The sequence below is a fragment of the Festucalex cinctus genome, chromosome 10 (genome assembly GCF_051991245.1).
Source record: "Festucalex cinctus isolate MCC-2025b chromosome 10, RoL_Fcin_1.0, whole genome shotgun sequence".
Lineage (NCBI taxonomy): Eukaryota > Metazoa > Chordata > Actinopteri > Syngnathiformes > Syngnathidae > Festucalex > Festucalex cinctus.
In genome coordinates this window covers 14,175,775-14,199,531 of record NC_135420.1, presented here as the reverse complement: position 1 = coordinate 14,199,531, position 23,757 = coordinate 14,175,775, and the positions used below count along the sequence as shown (strand labels likewise).

General features: G+C 36.5%; 2 protein-coding genes across 2 annotated transcripts; one reads left to right on the top strand and one right to left on the bottom strand.

Moving 5' to 3' along the window:
- Window positions 1–3,690: 3,690 nt before the first annotated feature.
- Window positions 3,691–13,075, bottom strand: nmur1a (neuromedin U receptor 1a). The gene is made up of 3 exons (XM_077534637.1): window positions 13,035–13,075; window positions 5,364–6,214; window positions 3,691–4,162 (listed from the first exon to the last, which is right to left on the bottom strand). Exons 2-3 carry the CDS (start codon window positions 6,190–6,192, stop codon window positions 3,777–3,779), a joined length of 1,215 nt encoding a protein of 404 aa, XP_077390763.1. The 5' UTR covers window positions 6,193–6,214; window positions 13,035–13,075; the 3' UTR covers window positions 3,691–3,776.
- A 4,334-nt stretch (window positions 13,076–17,409) lies between these two features.
- On the top strand, window positions 17,410–23,245 carry hykk.2 (hydroxylysine kinase, tandem duplicate 2). The gene is made up of 6 exons (XM_077534065.1): window positions 17,410–17,576; window positions 19,476–19,783; window positions 20,620–20,762; window positions 21,083–21,263; window positions 21,387–21,825; window positions 21,909–23,245. Exons 2-6 carry the CDS (start codon window positions 19,480–19,482, stop codon window positions 21,925–21,927), a joined length of 1,086 nt encoding a protein of 361 aa, XP_077390191.1. The 5' UTR covers window positions 17,410–17,576; window positions 19,476–19,479; the 3' UTR covers window positions 21,928–23,245.
- Window positions 23,246–23,757: the final 512 nt, after the last annotated feature.

The window sequence follows — 23,757 nt, the reverse complement described above, 5'->3', positions numbered from 1 at the left end:
CAAAACTTATATAATTTAAGGGAAGTTTAAATATTTTCCTGAGACGAGATACATCCATCCTGAAATTTGTGATGACATTTATACTTGTTAAGACTTGTGAGGTTGTTTTTTTTTTTCCCAGTGTGGCTAATCCTCAGACATTTAATAGCATGCTGTAAATCAATAGCTGGTAAACTCATTTTTGTTATGCCCCTTCACTCCTCGCATATATCTCCCTTATCGCTGAGAAGTCCCCCAGAGATGTCATTCTGACTGTCCACAGCTGCTCTATGACTTTCAATCCTCATCACTCAACTTACAACTGCTCTCCTATTCCAATTCCATTATCTGTAAGTAGTGTATTTATATGCATCATTTATGAGCAGCTATCTGTTCCCCCCATGCCAGATTGGGTTCCATTCGTTTGTATCTGAACTTGAAGATGCAATTGTCATCTATTTCATACACTCAAAATGACCCTGATTGAAATCTAAAAGTCCGTCCGTCCATCCATCCATCCATCCATCCATCCATCCATCCATCCATCCATCCATCCATCCATCCATCGGGGTTTGTCAGAGAAAGTAATAAACTTCATGACTCCCATGAGATTTTTTTTCTTCTTTCTTCCCAATAAAGTAGCAATGATACATGGTCAGTGTGCCTTGAGCATGTTTCATATAAAAGTATTTTGAAATGAACTTGACCAAAGAATATTCAACAAAATAGTTAAAACAAATACACGTGACCACAAGGCAATTGCAAAAATGTTTTTGTAGTTCCGCCAAACCAAGAAAACAGAGATTTATCTGTGTATCAGAACACTCACAGGAATATTTCAAGCCTAACTTTAGATTTATGTAATTTTTTTTACATATCAAATTCAAATGTACTTTTTTTTTTCTCGAAAATTTTAACACAAACCTCCCAAAAGAAACATATACCAAAATAAACATTTTTTGATATATATATGTTTTTCACATAACAGTATATTTATCGTGTATAGGTAACCTGATTTTTATGCGATTCAAACAATATACTTTATGTATTTTAAATAAATACTCTCATTCATATTAGAGTAATTCTACTTGAAAAATACTAAATACATAAACCTGAGGATTCTGCATTTCAAATAAATTATTAGACTAATGAATATGTATCATATAAGGTTTATTTAGTAGGGTTGTGTTAAAAAAAAAAGTAAATGGGAATTTGTTGTGTAAAAAAGAAAATACATACAACTTAAGTTAGAGCTATAAACTACAAATATTTACCGTTACTTGACTTTTATGAGCTAAAACCTTAAGAATACTGGTGCCGTTTTGTTTGGCATGTCTGCTGAAAGGCCAATTATTTAAAGAATGTTTACAATAATCATTTAGAGCTTTAAAATGAGTTAGATGGTAGCTAGTACAATATTATATCAGTACATCTCTCATATGTACATTTCAAGACACCACACATTGACAATATTGCTTTGAATCACAACATAATAATGTCAGAATAGTGAAATTAATAATATAGGCTACAAAGTGCAGCCACATTTCTGCAAAATGTTGCCAGTTTGATGTTGTATTGCTTGGAATGTACAATGAATTAAAAAGATCTAATTACCAGGCAATTGTAATGACAACTAGTACACAGATGTGAGGACAGTAATTTAATAGTTGGAACTTTTTCAAATATAGGTGAACGTCTTTCTTTTTGCTGGTTTCTGACAACACAATTTCATTTGCATTTCTGAACTGTCCATAATTGTATGACATTATTAATAGTTACATCCACAATGGCACGAAAACAACACAGTTTCAATGAGTTCACATTAAAGCCACTGTAAGCAATACACTGTACATAGGTCAATGCAAAGCCTTGTAAAATATTGTTAAACAGGTGTGTCATTTAAAAGGTGTAACGGTACACCAAAAAGTGGGACATGCATGAATTTTAAAGTCACAGTTTGGTTCACATTCAGTACAACAGGGGAACAAATTAATAGACATAACTGCTCATCTTTTGTTTAAACACCAACAGATTTAATGACATTTAAACTCAAACCTAAAATTTGCAGTAAATTATCTGATAAATGAAAGATTCTCAAATCGATTTTTTTTTTTTTAAGACATGATCAATACAATTGCAGCAGTAGCTATTATTGTAAGAATTATAATGCTATAAAAATACTAATGACCTTTTCTTCTTATTTGGCTCAATCTCATAAGCCAAAGAGAAGCGGTTTAAATGCCACTGTTGAATGCACAGTAGAGTGCCAGGCAGTCGCCTTATCACATATTCCATGTGGGAACTCAGCATTCCCCTGTGCAGTACCAAATGTAGCGAAACATTGCAATACATGCACCGTTACACCCCAAGTCATTCACAGTGTGATAACAAAGAATCCGACACACCTTTTTCATATGGCACTCATTCAATTAGATTCTGCACTGACACAGACTTTTTGTGATGGCACACAAAAGACGGAAACGTGAAAAAGAAACATTCGTTCCTCACCCTGAAGCAAAGAAAAAAACATTGAAAACACATTATAGAACGTTATGATTATATGACAATAAAGATACAAAACTATCTGTCGTAACAGGATTGATGTTGGCTCTTCTGATTTTGAAAAAAAAAAATAAAATGCTTAACCGCGTTTTAGCCAACAGAACCAATGTTGATCAGTTTGGATTTTGAGTGTTTTTGTTTTTGTTTTTATAGCTGAACCGAATCTGTTTGATATATCCAGGTCAACATGGGTGACTTCATTTGTCATATAATTATTAATTATCAGCGCTGCTAATGTGAAAAACACTTATGGTCATTTTTTTCATAAAAAAAAAAACAAATTTATGGGATGGAACTGAATGCAACAAAAAACATGTCAATTTCCTCCCCCTATTTTATTTTTTTTTAATTTTTATGTTTTTGGGAAACTGAATGCAGACGTCCCAAAAACGTAAAAAAAAAATAATAATAATAATAATAATAATAATAATACATAAATAAATACATAAATAATGCATCTGTTGGATGTGTCCAGGTCCAGGGGGTATTTTTATGTTATGGGATGAAAAATGTGAAAATGTAATGAAAAACCTGTCCATTCCATTCCCTCTCTCCATTTGTATTTGTCCTCAATTTATTTTATATTGAAATGAAATCAGCATAATGTTGCTGCTATGTGTAAAACACTTATGTCCATTTTTTTTTTTTTATGTTTTTGGGATGAAACTGAATGCAGACATCCCAAAAACATTAAAAAAAAAAAAGAGTTTGATGTGTCCAGGTCAACATGGACGACTTCATTTGTCATATAATTATTATCCTCAATGCTATGTGAAAAACATTTATGTGCGTTTTTTTTCATTTTATTTTAATCATTATTTATTTTATTTTTTTTAATGTTTATGGGACAAAACTGAATGCAATGAAAAACATGTCCATTTTTTCCCTCCATATTTTTATTTTTACGTTTTTGGGATGAAACAGAATGCAGACATCCTAAAAACATTTTTAAAAAAAATGGACATAAGTGTTTTACACATAGCAGCAACATTATGCTGATTTCATTTCAATATAAAATAAATTGAGGACAAATACAAATGCTTCTTAATTAAAATGAAAAATACAAACACAATCACTACAATACTGCAATAGGACAAGCACAACCACAGTAAATAAAATCCAATCTTCCTTCCAATTCTGTTTTCATAATTTGGCCACATGCTGTGGTCATTTAAGACATTAAGCTGAATGAGTCTGTGAGAATGACAGAAAACAGTTGTTCAAAATCACAACGCTTAACATGTGAAAGTGGTCTCTTCTTTCACCGCCTGCTCTCCATCCTCTGCCTCCCCTTCCGTAGCATTGGCTCCACTGCTGAGTGGCGCTTCATTTAGGGTACTGCGTAGCGTCACTCGAGTGACACTTAAAGAATAATTTCTGGGGATGGCGTTGTGCGGCCGATGGCACATGACATCCTTGAACATTTCTCGAAAACGTGTGGACATGAGGTTGTACAGGATTGGGTTGACTGCCGAGCTGAGATAGAAGAACACTCCAGAGATGATGTGCACATACTCGAAGATTTGCCGACGGCTGTCGGTCCACTCTGTAATGAAACTCCATACTAGGCGGTCGGTGTGGAATGGGGCCCAGCAGATCCCAAAAACCACCACTAAAACAACTGCAAACAAGCAAAAAGATCAATGCATTAGTATTTTCAATATATAATATGAGACAATTGATTATTGGGGGAATTCTGAAGCATTCCCACGTTATTGTGATTTTTATTCTCCAGACTTCCAGTTTACATTGTTCAAATTTCAACTAGCTTCAAAAATTCACACCTCCCGGGGTATATATCCTGTGATTCCACATTACTTACAGTATTTGCACAATTTAACATTTAATATCAACTTTTCCCTATTCATTTTCTATGAGACAGTCATTGAACTTTTTCCTAGTATCACTTTCCACGCCCACTTCCATATATATAAATTATCATCATTACCAGTCGGTAAAGCGCATTGTCCAGTAACAAGGAGGTTATAATTTCATAATTTATCTCTCAATTTGCTTTCAGCATTCCCACACAATTTCTCCAGAAATTGCGCTTAGCAATTTTCTAAATGTAACTCATTTGCTCCCAAAAATGTATAAATACGTTCTATTGTAAACGTTTTAAGTGTCCCAAAGATGTAGATGTAAGATTTTTAATTTTATTTTATTTTATTTTTTTAATGCTAGAGCATACAGGCTTTGATGCAGCCTCTCAACTGCAGAGAACGGGTGAAGCAATGTTAGTAATTACTAAAATGGCCAGCATGTGGCAGTAGACTATAAGAGAGCAACAAGTGCCATGTTGACAACAAGCTGTTTCCCCACAATTCTAAACAGATTTTTGAATAATGTTAAAACTTAGCTATGTTCTAATGCTAATTGTTGCAAAAACGGAAACATATGGAAATATACCTTTTTTTTTTCCTGATGAAAGAAGAGACTAATCTTTGTTTTGGTAGGTTCCATGTTTTTATATACAGTAGAGAAAATACATTATTAGCCGATCAATGAACAAGCACACGTTATTGTTCATCAAGACATGCATGTTGGAGTTATGACTACATTTCTGGAAATGTTAAACTCATAAGCAAATTCTCAATTGAAGTCATTCCCATTACAATTGTTTTTGGTGTTTATATTTGTCATTGGTGATGACTCCTATTTTAAACTGGCTCCAAGTCAGCTCTAAGACTATCAAGAGGCTCCAAAACAAGGTTTGCACATATTTTTGCATGTGCAAACCTTTAGTAAATTATTGACACAACAACAACAACAAAAAAAGGATCATGTTCAAATGTTTGACTAGAAAATCAGGGGAAACGTACACAACATTTTGGTGACCTGCCGTCGTCTGGCCTTTTGTTGTTGAGTGCGGACGCTACAGAAGCTGTCCTGACTGGCGCCTGACTTTGCTTCCATTGCTTGGCGCAACCTCTCCTGTTTGAGCTGCAGCCCAATAAGCGTGTATAAAACGCTGATGGTGAGCATGGGCAGGAAGAAAAACAGCAAAGTGGTCACTTGGATGATCAGGTTATATATCCACTGCGGCTTCACCAGCGTACACATGGCCGAGTCGGGGATCTCCATGATGTCAGTGCCGGTGGAGTTACTGGTCAGGTAGGAAATCCCGTGCAGGCTTGTGTTGGGAAGAGCGCACAACACTGACACACCCCACACCGTCAGGATGACCCGTCTGGCATGGGTGCGGGTCACGACGTATTTTGCACGCAGCGGGTGCACCACAGCTATGTAGCGCTCCACGCTCAATGCGGTGACATTGAGGATGGATGCCAAGCAGACCGTCTCGAATAGGAACACCTTAAAGTAGCAGCCTCCCTTCCCAAACAAGAACGGGTAGTTCTGCCACAGGTCATACAGCTCCAGCGGCATGCCCAGCAGGAGCACCAGCAGGTCCGACACGGCCAGGCTGAACAGGTAGTAGTTTGTCGGCGTCCACATCACTTTGTTGCGTGCGATGACGGTGCAAGTCAGCACGTTGCCAAAAACGCCCACCAGAAATATGAGCAGGTAATGGATGAAGATGGGAAGCAACATGGGTGAGCGTCGGGGTCCCAGGTATTTCTCCAGAAACTCGCCCATCGTCACACTCGCGTTCTCCACATGCACGTAACTGCCATTCGTGTCAGCAGTCATCTTGTTGAAGTGGGGAGACTACCTGTGAAGAATGACATTGAAATGTTATCTGCATTAAATTCATATATAGGCAGATACACAGTGGATTATTACAGACAAAAGTATCAATATTCATTACATTACCCAAGTAAATTTGCCAGTTATTAGTTAGTACTTGGGTAATTGTGTTTCTGACAACTTTTTTACTTTAAATCCCCATTATTTGAAAACCTATAGAGCTGGGCATTATGGCCTAAAATATCACAGTATAAAATTAATCACATCACGGTCACGTGTATAGCGCAATATTAACATAAGTTTAAAATAGTGCTGTCAAAGTTAAAGCTTTAACTCTGGAGTTAATGCTTTATAGCTTTAACTTTGACAGTACTAGTTTAAAACATATATTAGAAGTTTCACTGAATGGGTTGTACTCTATGGTCCCTTAGCAAAGTTAAATTGATTAAAAATAAATACAGTAAAAAAAATAAATAAAATAAAAACAAAGATACAACTTAGTTTGAAGAACATTTACAATCTTAAAAGCAGATCTCAAAATTTCCAAAGGAACAAAATGACCATGGCTGATACTATAAATGTTTAATAATTCTAGGCTCCTTGTCCAGGCTGATGTCTGCAGTAATATACAGTACATACGGAACAGGGCTGGGCAAAACAATTTCCAAGTTTTTTCATTTTAATAATCTGTTTTACCAGAGTAGGCGTTTAATGTTATGTTAGAAAAAAATACTATTTACTGTAGTACTGTGGTAGTGTACATAAAGTTTTTAGAATAATATTTATATGAAATTCATGTTCCTAATAGGCTAAAGCTTCGTTGTTAAATAAATACACTTTAATTTTGCACTATAAATTTATTTGAATTTCATGGAAATAAATTAGATTTAATGTTATTTGAATTTGAATTGCAATTCTGTTTCCTGTTTGCCATCTCAATTCAAATTAAAATTCAAGAATTGAATTGGAATTTAGGGGTTGTTCTCACTTCATTTCAGAATTTTGCCCAATCCTTGTAATTCATTTCTGTTTTTGGAGCTGCTGCCTTATTTTCTCTCTAGACATGTTAATAAACCAGCTACCGTAATTTTCTGCTTGTAGTGGGTTACTTAAAAACGTGGGTAAAGCGCCGACCTACTTTTTTCTTAAAAAAAAACAAAAAAAAAACTTTATCATATTACAATAATAACGACAGACATAGGTACAACACCCCTCGCAATCGAACATTCCACGGTAGGGTGACCATATTACCATTTGCAAAAAAAAAAAAAAAGACTTGCCCTGGCCTTGATATTGTGGTACCCGTCGCAGTTACACAGTGTACTTCACCTCTTATTAGTCACGCAATTTAAGAAAATGGTCTGTCCTCCCAAAAGAAGACGTTTGGTCACCCTAGTCCATGATCTACCAGTCGCAGTAGCACGGTGAACTCCGCCTACCATCTGCCTCACAATGAAAACTGGACATTTTCGTGAATTTATAAACACCCCCAAATGCCCAGAAAGGATGTTCAAAAGTGGACTTGTCCAGGCAAAAGAGGACGTGTGATAACCCTGGCAGTTCCCTTACCATGCAAGTGGGAAAAACTGGAACATGGGGTGTACCTGTTCGACGTGGACGCAACATTTTCTTGAAACAGCTCGGAACTGGTTAAAAATAAAACCTTTTGCCAAGTAATCTCCAAAACTTCCAATTTTCCGCTTCACTTGTTGAAATCTTATCTCAAGTGTGACAGTGAAGAGCAGACAGAAAGAATGAGATCAAATTACGATCTGCCCCGTTGAATAAGAGCTCCAAATCTTGTGGCCTGATTGTCTTGAATGTGGTCTTACCCAATAGACAACTTGATTATTTTTTATGGTAACAAGCCCACTTCTCTGTATGTAGAATATAGGGATAAAAACGTTGAAATGCTCTCAAAGATTTTTCTCCTGTTTGCTGCTAATATGCTGACTTTATTTTGTATGTAGTGAGACAAGACAGCAATAACATGTCTTTGCTTTTCTAATTATTTGTCAGTTTTGGAGCTGGCCAGTCAATTGCCAGTCTAATTATGCAGCCAATTCCATTTGGGAAATTCAATCAGCCAATTTGGTGTTCTGAACATATAAATCTAGAGTTAAGGTTAAAGAGGTCCATGATTGGCAATTTAAATGTACTGTGTTAGGCCCCAGGGCACTCCACTCAAGGCAATATTAAAAAAAAAAAAAATGTTTTTTTTTTTTTAACGATATATTATTGTGCGTTGCCATGTATTAGGTTATTTTTAAACAACTGCAGCTCCACTGTACTTTGCTCAAGGACTCAAGGATAGCACTGATTCTAATACTTTATGCTAATTTATTTTGACTTGTACCAGCGGCCACTTTATCGTGAAGGTATACGACCTATAAATAGGCGACAAATCTGCAGCTCGAGTGGATTTTTTTATTTTTTCCCTAATGACAGCATACTAGTGAGGCATACCAGAAAAACTATAAACGGTTTTCTTCTGTTTTTGACTGCTGGTAAATACCCGTAAAATTCAGTCTTTTAAATCTATTGTATCATTTTTGTCCTTACAGGGAGACATTATTATAAATATATGCTGGCAATCACTCTCCATTGATCCCCATTGCGATGGAGCATGAAACACAACAAGCAGCAAATGCGGACGACCATTATTAACCTGTTTTTTGAGTGGTTGCTGCTGAGAAGATGGAATAAAATAAGCATGATGCATTTTCCACAACAGTCAAATTTAGAATTATATTTTAGGATTTCCTGATATGACTACGAAATAATTACTATTGTTATAAGTGCCATGGATATTTTCAATTCTGGTTGCACATGAATGTGTTATGTCCCACTTTTGTCTGTGTTGCTACAACTGGACAAGTGAGATTTTTATTATTTGGTTTATTATTTACCCGTGTGGCTGTTTTAGTTGATTGTTGCCTGCACACTAAAAAGAGAGTTGACTCAATAATAATCCAAATTGGGTCAAAAAGGCACCGGCCCAACATTTTGCGTTATTTAAGTTAACCCCAACAATCAGGTCAAATGAGTAACCCATAAAACAACACCCCCCAAAAAAGGTTGTTTTTGGGTTTTAATTATTTGAGCCAACGTTTTGCACCCTTAAAACTATTGAGTCAAAACTTACCAAATTTTACTTTAAACTTGTAAAATTGAACTCAATTTGACCCAATTTTCTATGCTGTTTTGTTCAAAGGAGCTTATTTATGTACAAAACACTAAAAATATGACCCAGTAGTTTTGAGAGGGTGGGTTATTTATTGCATGTGTGATCTGTTTGTTTCTGCCTGCCTGTGTCACATCACATGTAATATAGTATATGCTACATTTGTCATTGTTAACATCGTCCTGTGACACAATTTCTTGTCGGCAACAAAATATGGTGCCCACTCTAAGCTTTCAGCTGCTGCAGCCGAGAGCACTGTCGCTCGACAATTTGACCCCTGCTATGAAGCACTTTAGCTTTAGTGGAGTCAGCTCACTTCAAGGTAAAGCCATTCTCATCTCTGGATGGAGAAAGGACACAAGGCTTGAAAGCTAGAAGTGGAACAAATTGAGCCAAATGAGCTGGAGGCTCAGGCCTGTGTGCACATGTGACTTCTATCTTCCTAACTGGTAACCATGGTTGATGTTATGTACCGTTTTCATAAAGCTGAGGTTGAAACCTATTTTACCTATTGTGCTGTCTTTATCGTACATCAGACTTGGTCAGATGGGACCCCGAATTTTTACATTTTGTCACTCATTCAGATGAGGAGGTACTGCGAAGTTTGCAAGCAAACTGAACTTATTGTAGGGTTACTGGCTAAGTTCTTCTGATTGAGAATGTCCTCTTTTGTAAGTAAACACGTTTTACAGTGAACCATAACGATCCTTGGCATTCTTGTTCAGTCAGTTGTCTCAAACTGTCAATTATTCCAGATGATTTTGTGGTGTTAACAATGCATGGGAAGAACACAGCAACACCCTTCTTGAGGTGTTGATGAATTTGAAGTGTGAGTTCAGGAAGATAACCATTTTTAGCATGGTTGCCAGGTTGGTGATGGACAAGCGTGATTTGTCATAGATCACCTGTGAGTGAGGTTCCATTTTCCTTCATTCATTAATTCTTTTTTAAATTATTCATTTCTAATGCTACTGTTGTGGATATTTGTTTGTCGCTGGCCTACAATGTGTGGCATATGCTGCCTTGTGTGTTTGTGGCTTCCCTGTTTCATACCGTTGTGTTTTGATATTTCAACCACATTTTCATTTATTTCTTAATGATCCTGCCTGAATCATAAAGTCAAATTGTATTTAAATTAACCCGACCTGCCTGGACTGGTAAATAGTTAAAATGTTATTTCATCAGTCTGATGAATTAATGTACTGTAGGGTCAAGCTGTGCAAACCTTGAACAAAGAGCACAACCTTCTGTGATTGTGCGTCATTTTAGTTATGACCCATTAAGATTCTACTTCTATGCATGACTTCCTTGCCATTATGTTCACCCTCCATTGATTTTTATTGACACTCATACAACCTACAACTTACTCAATGTGACATCCTTGGTGAGATTTTATTAGGCAGCCCACTTCATCTGCTATGTAAAATGCATACGCTTCCAAAGGAAATCAAATAGCATTGATTTTAACATTGTCATTGAATTACAGGGTGACTTGAAATGATTGCAGCCATTTTATTGCTGATGATAGAATGCTACTTACCTCAATTTGTCAGATTGTTTGAAAGAAAGAGATAACAAAAATGAAGCTTTTTCTGAAAATGCCCTGAACCTCTGACTTTGTGCACAGGTTATTAAAATCTGCAGTGCACACTCTCTTGAATATTATGTATGTTCATTTGTAGTAATATTAATTGGGAATTATCTTTTCCGTTTGTAAGAATTAAATAGTAGTTTTGATAGAATCAAACTGTATTTAAAGTGTATGTTTTTCCTTCAATTTTGTGGCGCATCATGAAGACGCGAGATTCATTATTTGCATATGCGGTATTGGATCAAACTTTTATACAGACATGGATTTAGGGATTATAATTTTTGTTGCATCTTTTACTTTTGGCTTCCTCATAAATTTAAAATGCAAATAGGTAGGATTCATGTATCGGATGGCTTTACATTAATGATTGATTTTGTTTTTATACTTTTTTTATGCAGAGTCTGGCAGTCTGCACTGTATTTTTATTTTTATTTATTTTTTTTTTAAGATTATCTGTTCCCCCTAAAATCTCATTTAGAAAACCTGGTACCACTTGAATATAAATTCAGACTTTAGTGTGGATGAAGGTCACTGACAAAAAATGTAAAATATAAAATGTAAATTGCAACCACTACAAAAAAAAAAAAAAAAAGTTATATAGGCAAAGTGGTGGGCAGAAACTGAAAAAAAAAAGACAGGGTGGAGGTGCAAAGTGGAAGTGAGAGAGGCACTGTGCTTCTTTAGTGACCAAAGTGTGCATCTCGAATTCAAAGTGCATTATGGGTAGCAGCGTGGTGCATTGTGGGTAAGCGAAACTACCAAACGGTCATTGAAAATGAATTGGATCCAATGGAATCGGCTCAGATCGAAATGTTTCAACGGCTGGAAGTTGCTTTTTTTTTTTTTTATTAACATGCATAGCATGTGGTTTACTGACATCAGGGAAGTTGACTTGCAAAGAACAAATTACCAAAGACGAGTCTTTTTTTTTTTTTTTTTTTTTCCCTCAGGGTTGGACTGGCGCCATAGGTTTGATATATGCTGCATACCTGTGGCAGTATTCTAAGTGAGGAAAAAAAGTCGGCGCACTCCATGTTTGTGGACGGCATGAAAATATATTTTATTTGCATTTAGTGAGTCCTAATTTTCTATTCTTAAGCTCTTGATTCACTAGCAACAATTTACTGTTCAATAATAATAAATTCCACATCATGTTTATTTGGTCAGACGTATTTAATTAGGTTATGGTTATGTTTTTTTGCACCACTTATTGATAGAGTACAGCAACTAAAATTCCTTTGTGTTTTCGATATAAACCATTAACTTCCAATATGTTTTAATTCAAAGCATCCAAATGAATGAATGACGTCGAAAGAAGCCGCTAATGGTCAAAAACCACTAAGTTAGTTACCACTACCGATACCAAGTACTGATATCACTAGTACTTTTGATACAGGAAATTGGCAAATAATTGTAATTAAAGGACCTACATTTTCCAATATAACATTTTCCCTTAATATTGAATGGAATTTATTTCAATTTTCTATTCTTCTAATTTCTAGTTCTTGATCATAAAATGGCCACAAGAGCGCGACCGATACTGGTATCAGCCACCATTACAAGTACCGATACTTTGAAATAAGGCTGGACATGACCCCTGATGCCGATAATTGTCCATCCCTAGTTTTTTCATACATCACAGAAGGCAAACAAGAAAGGTGTGATGGCAACCATAGAATCGGAACTGTAGCTGTCTGGGCTGTTCAATATCACATTCATTTCTTCTTCTTCTTAAACATGTGTGAATGTTAAAATGGTTCCAATGTTCCAGAAACATTTTCTGATCAGTTGATGAAGGTTTTATGATTTTCAGTTTTCTACTGTAAAATTGCTTCTGAATTGAGAGCACTTTAAAGACATGTTTGCTTGTGAGCATATTTTAAAATAGCAACATTTATTTCATACGCTTGATTTCCTGTTCCTATATGTTGATCACTGCAGCAGAATACTGCACACGCTATAGTCCAATATTTTTACTTTTGCCCCAATAGAGATCAGATGAGCATTTAAAGTGTACACTACTAATAAAAATAAAATAAAATAAAAAGTTAAAAGAGTAATACGCCTTACCTTGTCCCGAGATGCGTGTCTTGAACAAAGTGCTGCTCGCTCGTCTCTGGCTTCTGCGTCTGATCTGTAGCTCTCTCCTCCAGCCTCCCTCGCCATCGCCACATGCCACACTTTGTCGTCAACATCCACCCTCCAATATTATATGCGCACACGCCACCCAGGCATTCAAATTCATAATTATGTCCAGTGTAATGACATAATTGCTGTAATGCTAATTACGGGATCCGTGCGTGTCTGACACTCTTGTGGCAACTGTGTGCTCATGTTTTGCAGACACTATTGTTGGATTATGATTTTCTTGGATATTAGCATAAATTGTCATCTTGGAATTTCTTTTTTTTTTTTTTTTTTTTTTTTTGCTGTTCATTCATATGCAAATCTTTCCAGCACACGCATCCTCCCATAACGTCAAGGGGGGTTGGTGGAAGAATTAAGTGAATTAAGTGTTAAACGTGGCCACAGAGTATTGCGGGAAAACATTGATCAGATTAAAATGGGCGGTTGGAAAACACATCTGTCCACTTCGAGGATTGCCTACAAAGTGAAAATTGGAGCAATTTGACTAACAGCTGCCTCTGATTGATTATCAGCAGGTGTGTCGTGGCCCAATGGCTCACTCTTCGTTTTGAGAGGGTAGATCGATGTTGAGTCAGTAAGAGCAGGTAAAAGATTTTCTCAAAGTTCCAAACGATTTTTAAGACCATGTTTTGAAGTAATGAGAGTCAGTTGGCTTTTATTTGTTGCAAGCGTAAGGTACAATAAAATATGCCATTATTGAGCCATTAAAATTAGCAGGTACAACATGTGCCACACAGTAGTGATTAAACTGCAAATGTAATATTTGTGAATACGCTTGTGTCATAATCCTTATTCTCTTTTTGGAGTATTCAAATGTGGGTCATCAGCAGTCCTTAATTTGACTTGGAAAAAAATTGACTGGGAAAGACAATGAGAGCAATTAAGCCTGTCAAGCTTTCTGTGTCAGCAAGATAATTACATGCGTATTTCTTTTATGATATTTTAAAATGGATTGTGTTGTATGTGCTGTTTTTATCATGGTCAAAATGATTATTCTGATTCTGATATATACTGAATGTTTACTTTGTGTGTAAATTGCACATGGTCGCGTTACCACTGGCTGCATTTTAGTGACTGTATAAGGCATTATCACTTGTTTTATTGAAGTTTTATTTCAGAGGCACTTTGGTAGTCATAGTGTGGACCAAACTGACTTAAATGTCTGTTCTTTTTCATTTCAATTCTACCTCTAACAATCTCTCCTGAGCTGAAATAAACACTTTGTCCTTGAAATTCTTACTTTGAATGATGACTCCTAATTACTTATGCATCAAAAGCTTTTCAGCACTCAGATATGAGCAGCTCCAAAAATAATTTTCCTTGATGATATCATTGACGGCGGCACGGTGGTTGAATGGTTAGCACGTTCGCCTCCCAGTTCTGAGGACTCGGGTTCGAGTCCAGGCTCCGGCCTTCGTGGGTGGAGTTTGCATGTTCTCTGCGGGTCTTCTCCGGGTACTCCGGTCTCCTCCCACATTCCAGACATGCATGGCAGGTTAATTGGGCACTCCGAATTGTTCCGAGGTGTGCCTGTGAGTGTGGTTGGTTGTTCGTCTCTGTATGCCGTGCGTTTGGCTGGCAACCAGTTCAGGGTGTACCCCGCCTCCTGCCCAAAGCCAGCTGAGATAGGCTCCAGCACCCCCCGCGACCCTTGTGAGGAAGAAGCGGTCAAGAAAATGGATGGATATCATTGACTTAGCATTTAGATTGATGAGACAAGAGTAATGTAATCCCACCTATCCCAAATATTATGCCAGTGTTGGGATATGATTAAATTTAAATTTGTTCAGCAGTTGATCTGCAAGTAGCTGTCGGTGGGTACACTTATAATGAAAATGGGAATATTCACAATTTTTTTTATTTTTTATTTTAGCCTGATTCTGCCCTTGCGATTATCCACAATGATTATTCTGTGGTGACTTTGTGTTCAGGTGTTTTATTCATTTGGCCCCCATTTTCTAGGAAAATAGTCAAGTTCGACAAACATAAATGTTAATAAACCTGTTCAATATTTACGATCGCAAATTATTACGTGTGGTCGCCACTGGTTTTGGTCAATCCACAGATGTCGTGATTAGGACAAGAAATACATTAGGGCCGCACAATATAGCAAAAAAAATATCGATATCGAGATATTGGCTTATGCAATATGCATATCGCAAAGACACACAATAAGTTTGATATGGAATTTTATGTTTTTATCTGAATTTGACCAGTCAGACTCAGATTAACCTGTCTGAAATTTATTAAACATAACAAAAAAGGAGAGAAGACACTCAGTTCAAAGCTCGCGAGGAGAGGAAGTGACTGATACAGTTCACTACTGCACTCTGAAAAAAATCCCCTCCTCACCCTCTCTTTTTATTTGGTTTCCACGCCTCTAGTTCCATGGGTGTTCCAACCCTAATAATGCAAATGCAAAACATAGTTGGAACGCAGTGTACTTAACGAAAATGTGCGCTGCCATCCAATAGTTCAACATTATCGAGAGGTAATTACAATTAAGAATGCATTGAGTTTGATTATTTTTCCCCATGAATTTTTTTAAAAATTCTTTCATTAACTAATAAAAATGTCATTTCTTTAGGTACATGTTAAATATCGCAATAACATCGATATCGCTATATTCAGCAGCTATGTCGGCTATCACGTCTTTCCAATATTGTGCAGCCCTAAAATACATTATACAGCATACATTATATGTTTGAAGGTAACTGTTTAAAAATGTGCAAAGCTTGAGAATTATGTAGTACTGGTCACATGGTGAATTTGTTTGAAATGTTTTTGTAACCGAAGTTCCACCTCATATCCCTAGCAGCCATGCAACACGATCCTTGAAGCTGGGAAATATTCATGCAAGCTGAGCCAAGATCGTTTTCACTGACATCTGTTTCACAGCTGCCATGTTAAACGAAAACTGCTTAAGTTAAGAGGAGATGAGGGCAACAAGTGGACTGACTAAATGCTCTGACATCAAAACTAAAAGGAGAGCAGATGGAGGCTCAAGACAATTTATTATAGCATGGTGATTTTTTTCCTGTTCTTCAATTTGCACCCAATACAAGCCACCCAGCACGAGGGTCGACTTAGTATAATGAAGGACAGCAGGTGACACCTTCGTGGAAGTGGTTCTCCGCGGGACATTTTCCGGTTGGTCAATGCCAAATCCTCCATGGCAACGCCTGCAGGAAAGTGGTCTTGCTCGATTATTGTCTGGGTCGGTTGATGCAGAATTCTCAACAGCAACAGTCTCACTTCACCCATTGCCCCATAGCCAGAGAGGGGGTGGAATGAGCAAAGAGAAGCTGCAGCCAGACAGGCCAAAATTCAGATATCGGGGTGAGGCAGAGTGAGAGGCTAGTTGCATAATCAAACAAATCAAAAGCGGAGAGAGTGTCAAAAGTAGTCTTCGGTGAAGATTTCAACATTTCTACAGCCACTCCATTCCAGACTAGCTACTGGGGCCTAAATTGAGAATGCTCAACAACCTAATGAATTCTTTTAGATTTCTGAGTGACACTATTCATTTTCTTAAAAATAGAATTTGTGATTTCAGCACACAAAGTATTTTACATCCTGAAAACATAGAAAACCCCTTATGAGCTGCATATTTCCTGAAAGCCTGTCTGTGAACACACCATTTAAATTGTGTGTGTGGGCGGTATGATGTAATTTACACATAGATAATTATTTGGATTTTGTGAACCAATGCAATAAATGTGAGTATGCCTATTTGAATGCCCCTGAATTCCTCCTCTGGAAAGGGGTATTATATTAATTCTATGGCGACACCCAGTGGCCAATCATAACAACTCGCACAATTTAACTTCTCCTTCCTCAAATTTGTTATTGCAGGAATATGAAAACACGTGATCAGCATTACAACAACAACAACAACAAACATTTTAATAAATGCTCAATTGAAAAGGTTTGGCAATATAATGTGGCTACAATTTATTGATTTAATTGGAGTGAACAACTGTACACATAATATATTATACATTTACACATAACTTTTCCTTGTTGCAAGGGTTTTTCTGTGAAACTTTAGAATGGATACAGAAGTGACAGACTACTGTCGAAAGGCTGAGCCTGATGCGTGGAATTTGAAGAAACTTAAACCGGCGCGCAGCTGGCTTCCTCCCACATAACATTGCATTGCAAACACGTACGTGCCTCGGTTTTTGAAGGCTCAAAACTGTTCACTGAGGGACAAAACTTCTTTTGCGTGCCTGTGCCTTGTGACTGACCGACGACATAATGCTTTTCTAGTATCATTCATTTAATATTAAATTAAAACCAGGAAATAACTGCCACGTAGTTGTAATATTTTGAAAAGACATCCCGGATGTGTAGTATTTTTTTTTCTTCCTTTTTTCCTTTCTTTATATAAACGAACATTGAGTGGACTGGTCAGCTGATAAATCCGAAGGTCACAAACTGCACATCGCCACGCATTACGAGGTTAGTTTCAAAGTATTGCACTCATTTTCTTGTGACGTTTTCCTTTATTTTTCTCGTGTATCGCGGGTGTTCCGTTCTAAATTCTTTCGCAAAGAGAGAGACATTCTCATTCATCGTTTTTATGAACGGAACGGAACCGCAAACAAAAATGGACATTGCACCAGACCACCACTTATTAATTTCGCGATCCCCATTTTCAAAACAGCCGTTATATAGAGGAATCCCGTTAACATTGCGCAAAACTGCTTGCGGCTACACTATTGGAGCTGGTACATTCGTATAATTGTGTCATGAATGGTGAATATATAGGAAGCACCTGATGGGCTGTACCATTTATCGTTTTTTTATTTTTTATTTTTTAAACCAAGTACAGTTTAAATATTTAGTGCTCCAAATACCCTGCGATTGGCTGGCGACCGGTTCAGGGTGTACCCCGCCTACTGAACATTGCCAGCTGAGATAGGCTCCAGCACCCCCATTGACGGTGGTATGCTCCACATACCACCATCAATACTAACATTAAAATGAACATTAAACTCACATTAAAAGCTAATGCTAAAGCTAAAGCTAATGTTAAATTAGAACGTTATCTAGTAATTGTTTAGTTGTATCATTATTTGTAATTTAATATATAGTTATATTATTTATATATACATATTTTGGAAGTATTATATAATTGTAGGAAGTACAGTTTTTATGCTTCGTCTTTATGAATACGAACGCGTTAATAATAATAATAAACATTATTATTATTATTATTAATATTATTAATATTATTAGTCTTATTATATAAAATATGAAGGATCTTATGTAAGACGTTTATTCCTCCTATACCCCCTTTTTAGCTTGTTCTTTTTCTTTTGTAATTATTTTTGTTGTATTTTTTTGTTTACATGTTCGGAATAAGTCAATCAATTAAATATATTAGCGTAGAGGCCCTATAGCGTTGGGTCCAAAATGAGAGAAGTTTCCCCCCCTAAAAACATTATACAGAGTTGGAACATTAACATTTTACTCATATATAAAAAAAAAAAAAAAAAAAAAAAAAATCACCTACATAAATAATGATTCTGTTCAAAATTATGTAAACATATTTAGCCATTCTTGTCAGTCAAACATTAATATTTTGCCTATAATAAATTTGATATTTTCATTATTTTCATGTACAATTAGTACCTTTAAAAACACATTTCGCAACTTGCTGTCGTTTGAAAATGACATCACAAGGGCTCAGCTGGTAACCAATCACAGCTCAGCTTGTGAATGTCACATGACCAAACCGAGAAAACAAGTGAGCTGTGATTGGTTACCAGCTGAGCCCTTGTGATGTCATTTTCAGTTGACAGCAAGTTGCAAAATGTGTTTTTAAAGGTACTATTTGTATGTGAAGAATAATGAAAGTATCAAATTAATTATAGGCAAAATATTAACTTTTTATTGCTATAATAGGCTCAATAAGTGAAGTATCCCTTTAAGCAAAAATAAATGAATATATAGGCCTATATATAAACAAACATATCTTAAAGATTAATTTTGAATGTATTATAAATATAATATATAATCTATAAATTCTCTATGTACTACACTTTGAGAGTCAGAGTACATTTTAAATTTGATTCCTAAAAGTGGAGATTGTTTTATAAGGCTAGGATGCTTCATAAATTTAGATTCTACTGTTTCCACACCCACAACACTCATACTGAAAAGTCTTGTCTTCATTGTCTGTAGGTGTGAATGTGAATATAAATGGTTGGGTGCACCCTGCCTCTTGCCCAAAGTTAGCTCGGATAGGCTCCAGTCACTTGCGACCCTGCTCAGGACGACCGGTGTTGAATGGGTGGATAGACCATAGCAGTACATAACTGTACATAACTGAAACAATATTTGTGTTGTATACAGGAACATGGCAGATAACCATACCAAGCCCAACCTCAGCCAGTCTCAGGCAGCAGACATAGTCAACAAATACTACAAGCTGACTCCCTCTCAACTCCGCACTTTGCCCAGCTATGATGACCAGAACTTTTATGTTGTGACTGTGGAAGGTGGCGAGTATGTGCTGAAGATTATGAACTCGGTGCACACTCAGGACCCCACCCTGGTAGAACTTCAGACGTATGTAATGGACTTTTTGCACGAAAATGGAATTCCTACCCAAACAGCCCAGAAAACAACCACGGGACAGACCATGTTCCTCGAAGGCATTGGTAGGATCCACTATTGACTGAGAATTAAATGGATCAATTGATACTATAAGATGAGTAGGTAATGCAGTGGTGCAGTTGTTATGTGGCTACTGACCACTTTAGTCCTAAATTTATAATTGATTATTTTCCACTTGAACAGCTTCAATAACTTCATCCTAAGATATTCAGTTAAAAAACTGGCACAAATGACCAATTATAGATAGAAGTTTAGAGGATCACGTGGACATCACAACTTATTAGCGGTTCACATCACAAAATAAAACAAGCAAAAAGCTGCATAGATTGCAAAGTCGTTAAGGTGTATACTGGGATGCTATAAAACCTCTCAAGTCCAGTTAATGTTCTACCCGTCTTGCTGATAGTCAGCCCTCACATACTGGTTGCATGTGTTGCTTCACGACACACCTCCATAACACACAATCAGAACAGTATTTGTTATTAGTTTCTTTGATAGACTGATAGATCGGTAAATGAAACGATCACAGTACCTTGCAAAACAAGCTGATCTCAGAGGAAAGTGGCGACAGAGCTCTCAACAGCAGTCAACAAAGACACAGAGAGCATTTCAGAGAACAAAAAGTTGTAGAAAAAGTACTGAAATGTTGAACATTTAGGGCTATCACTGGCGCATGTTAATACCAAATAATATGTTGAAAAACTCTCATGTGTTCCTATTAGCCTTGCTTATGCCGCATACAGTATTACATTAGAATGTGGGCCAATTAGATCCATATAAGTTTATCCTTTTATTTATTTTTGTCATCCCGCACCCAATATTACCAGAAATAGAAGACAAAAAGTTATCATTCTAATTGTTGGATTGTTTTATTTGGCAGATTGTGGCTCCGGTGTACAGAAGTACCTGGTGCGCCTTTTGACTTATTTGCCAGGAATCCCGATTTCCGAGGTGCCTTTCTCACCACAGCTACTTTATGAAGTCGGCCGGACAGCAGCCAGAATGGACATCGCCCTCACTGAGGTTCAAAAATTCTGTTGTTCAGCATTTCACCACCCTCTTATAATTAGTGATTTTTTTTTTTTTTTTGCCAAATCATCTCATGATGCAAATTGTTAATTTTTTTGTGTTTCCTGCAAAATCTGGAAAAAAAAAATACTTAGGCGTTTATTTTAAGAAAGTGTCAATTTGATTTCTTTTGTTTGGTTCCAGTGTTGAAACAGGAAAAATATACTTCTTTGCTCTAAATTAGGAGCTTTTTAGAAGGAATCTTTCGGAACACAGCTTCAGTTTGTAATAGTTTTGGCCCGAGTATTACCTATTTCCAACTGTCTGTTCCCCAGATGAAACATCCTCAACTTAATGCGCTGCAAAGGGAGGGCTTCATATGGAGTTTGTCAAGTATTCCTCTTCTGGAGAAAAACATGAAAGTACTCGAAGGAGACCCTCTCCTAGAAGTTGTGAAGTCTGTCCTTCATCAGTACAAAACCACCGTGGTCCCCCAAAACTCCAGTTTCCGCAAGTGTAAGTGATATGCTGGTTGATGTGTTTATTTGTGAACAATAAGCAAAGACTGCATATAGTCATGTATAGATAAATGAATCATTATTTTATATGGTTATGTCATTTGTTTTTGTCTTTCCTTAGGCCTCATTCACGGAGACTTTAACGATCTCAACGTGCTGGTGCAAGCTAATAAAAGCAACAAGTACAAGATTTCTGGTATCATAGATTTTGGGGATATGAACTTTGGTTGCTACGTCTACGAGCTCGCCATCACCATCACGTACATGATGCTGGAACACCTCAACCCCATTGAGGTGGGCGGAGCCATCCTAGCAGGCTGGGAAAGCGTCTTCCCCCTCAACGCGGCAGAGAGAGACTGCCTCTTTTGGCTGGTCCTGTCACGCCTCTGCCAGTCATTAGTGATGGCTCGTTTTTCCGTGACTTTGCAACCTGAAAATGAAGAGTATCTGATGATTTCAACCAAGAAAGGCATTCCCATTTTACGTAAGCTCTTTGAGATAGGAAAGGAGCAAGTGGAGAAAGTGTGGTTCCAAAGTGCTGCTCAGTACAATGACAGAAAGTGAGTGAGGCAAGATTTTTTAGATTCATTCACAACAAACAATATAAACAAAATAAAAACGATTTTTTTTAATGATTTTTCAGCACATCTGATCAACTTTGATGGACCTTCCTCCTGGTGCCTGTTAGGGGGTTTGATATGTGAAGCTACCTGTACTGATTAGTGAAGCAAAAAAACAAAACAAAACAAAACATGCTTTCTGGAGTTATTTTAAAATAATCAGTTATCCCCTTGAACTAAGATTATTCTCTTCTTCCAAGTATAATTAAGCTATAAAGCTTCCATTAATAAGAATACAAAAACAGAAGAAGTCCAATCTTATAGATTTTCAACCATGGGGGGGAAAAAAAAGACAACATGCTCATGAATGTGTTGGAGAGTGCATGATGCCTCAAAATTTGAGTGTACCTAAAAAAAATCTATATATCAATGTAATGGATTACTAATCTAAATGTAGACATTTTTAAGTGTTCTGGTTTTGCGTTGTAAACAATATTAATTGTGTTTCTTAAAACGGTTTGTAAATAATTTTATGTAAAATAATTGTTTTTACCTACTTTCAAATATCAGTAACTAAACATGGAAAAAAATACCCAACTTAAATGGCAGTTTATTTCAACATGAAATTTGGAAACTGTGCGCATGAAGTCTTGATTGTATGTGTGATGCTGTCAAGATCAACAATTGTACATGTTAAACCTTCTTATGTGTGTGTGGTCAACACTAGTTTTGGTCAAACCACAGTTACCATCCATCCATTTTCTGAACCGCTTGCTCGCGGGGGGTGCTGGAGCCTATCTCAGCTGGCTATGCGCAGTAGGCGGGGTACATCCTGAACTGGTACCACAGATACCATGATTGTGAAAAGAAAACAGAAGACAGGCTACTGTTGATAATAGCCAGAACTTATTTACTGATACAAGCCTTTTATTGTTTTAATATTGCTGATTATGGCATTTTTTTTACTTGGTCTGTGGAAATGTTCTAATATTTTGAGATAGGATATTTGAGCTTTCTTAAGCTGTAAGCCATAATCAGCAATATTAAAATAATAAAAGGCTTGCAATATTTCAATTAATTTGTAATAAATCCAGAATGTATAACATTTTTCAAGGTCAAATTTAAACATTTCTGAATTGACGTTGTTGGGGCATTCCAGAGTTGGCTAAAATTGAGAAAGCTCTAAAAACATGCTGAATTCTTTTAGATTTCCGAGTTACACTTGTTCTTAAAATTAGATTATTATTTTTTTTTATTTCAGCACACATTTGACTTATTTTTACGTCCTGAAAACAGAGGGTACCGCACCCATCAAATGATAAAAAATCAATACACAACTGGAAACTGTATGTGTGCACGAAAGCTTGATTGCATGTGTTATTATGTGTGTTCAACATTAAATAAATGGGATGGGAATGCATTACTGTCATCGATAAATATAATATAATGATTTGAAAATCATCTAACTTTGTGTCTGGAAGTCACAGTTCTGATTTAAATATTACTACTTTCCTAAACAAAGTATGTGATAATTTTATAAATATAATGCAGTAGTTTTGCAAATACTGACTTGATTTTTATTTATTTTTTTAAATCCAACCATGAGCTGTGTTGAACACTAGATGGAGACATCTTTCCATGTACACTCTTCATCCTACTTTGAGAGGCAATGGTGTCCTTTGATTTTTTTTTAAAATGTCTTCTTCGACTTGTATACTTTTGAATGATGACGACTGTGTACAGTAGTACAGTATATTAATTCAATGGAAAACAATATACATTGTAAAGTTTCTTGGAAAACAAAGTGTGGACTTTTAAGAACAAAGTGAACATACAATATTGTGACTGATACATTTTATAGTGTTCTGAGCTCAATAGCACGCAATATCTACCTCAGGAAGAAATACAGATTCTTAATATCTTGATATCTAA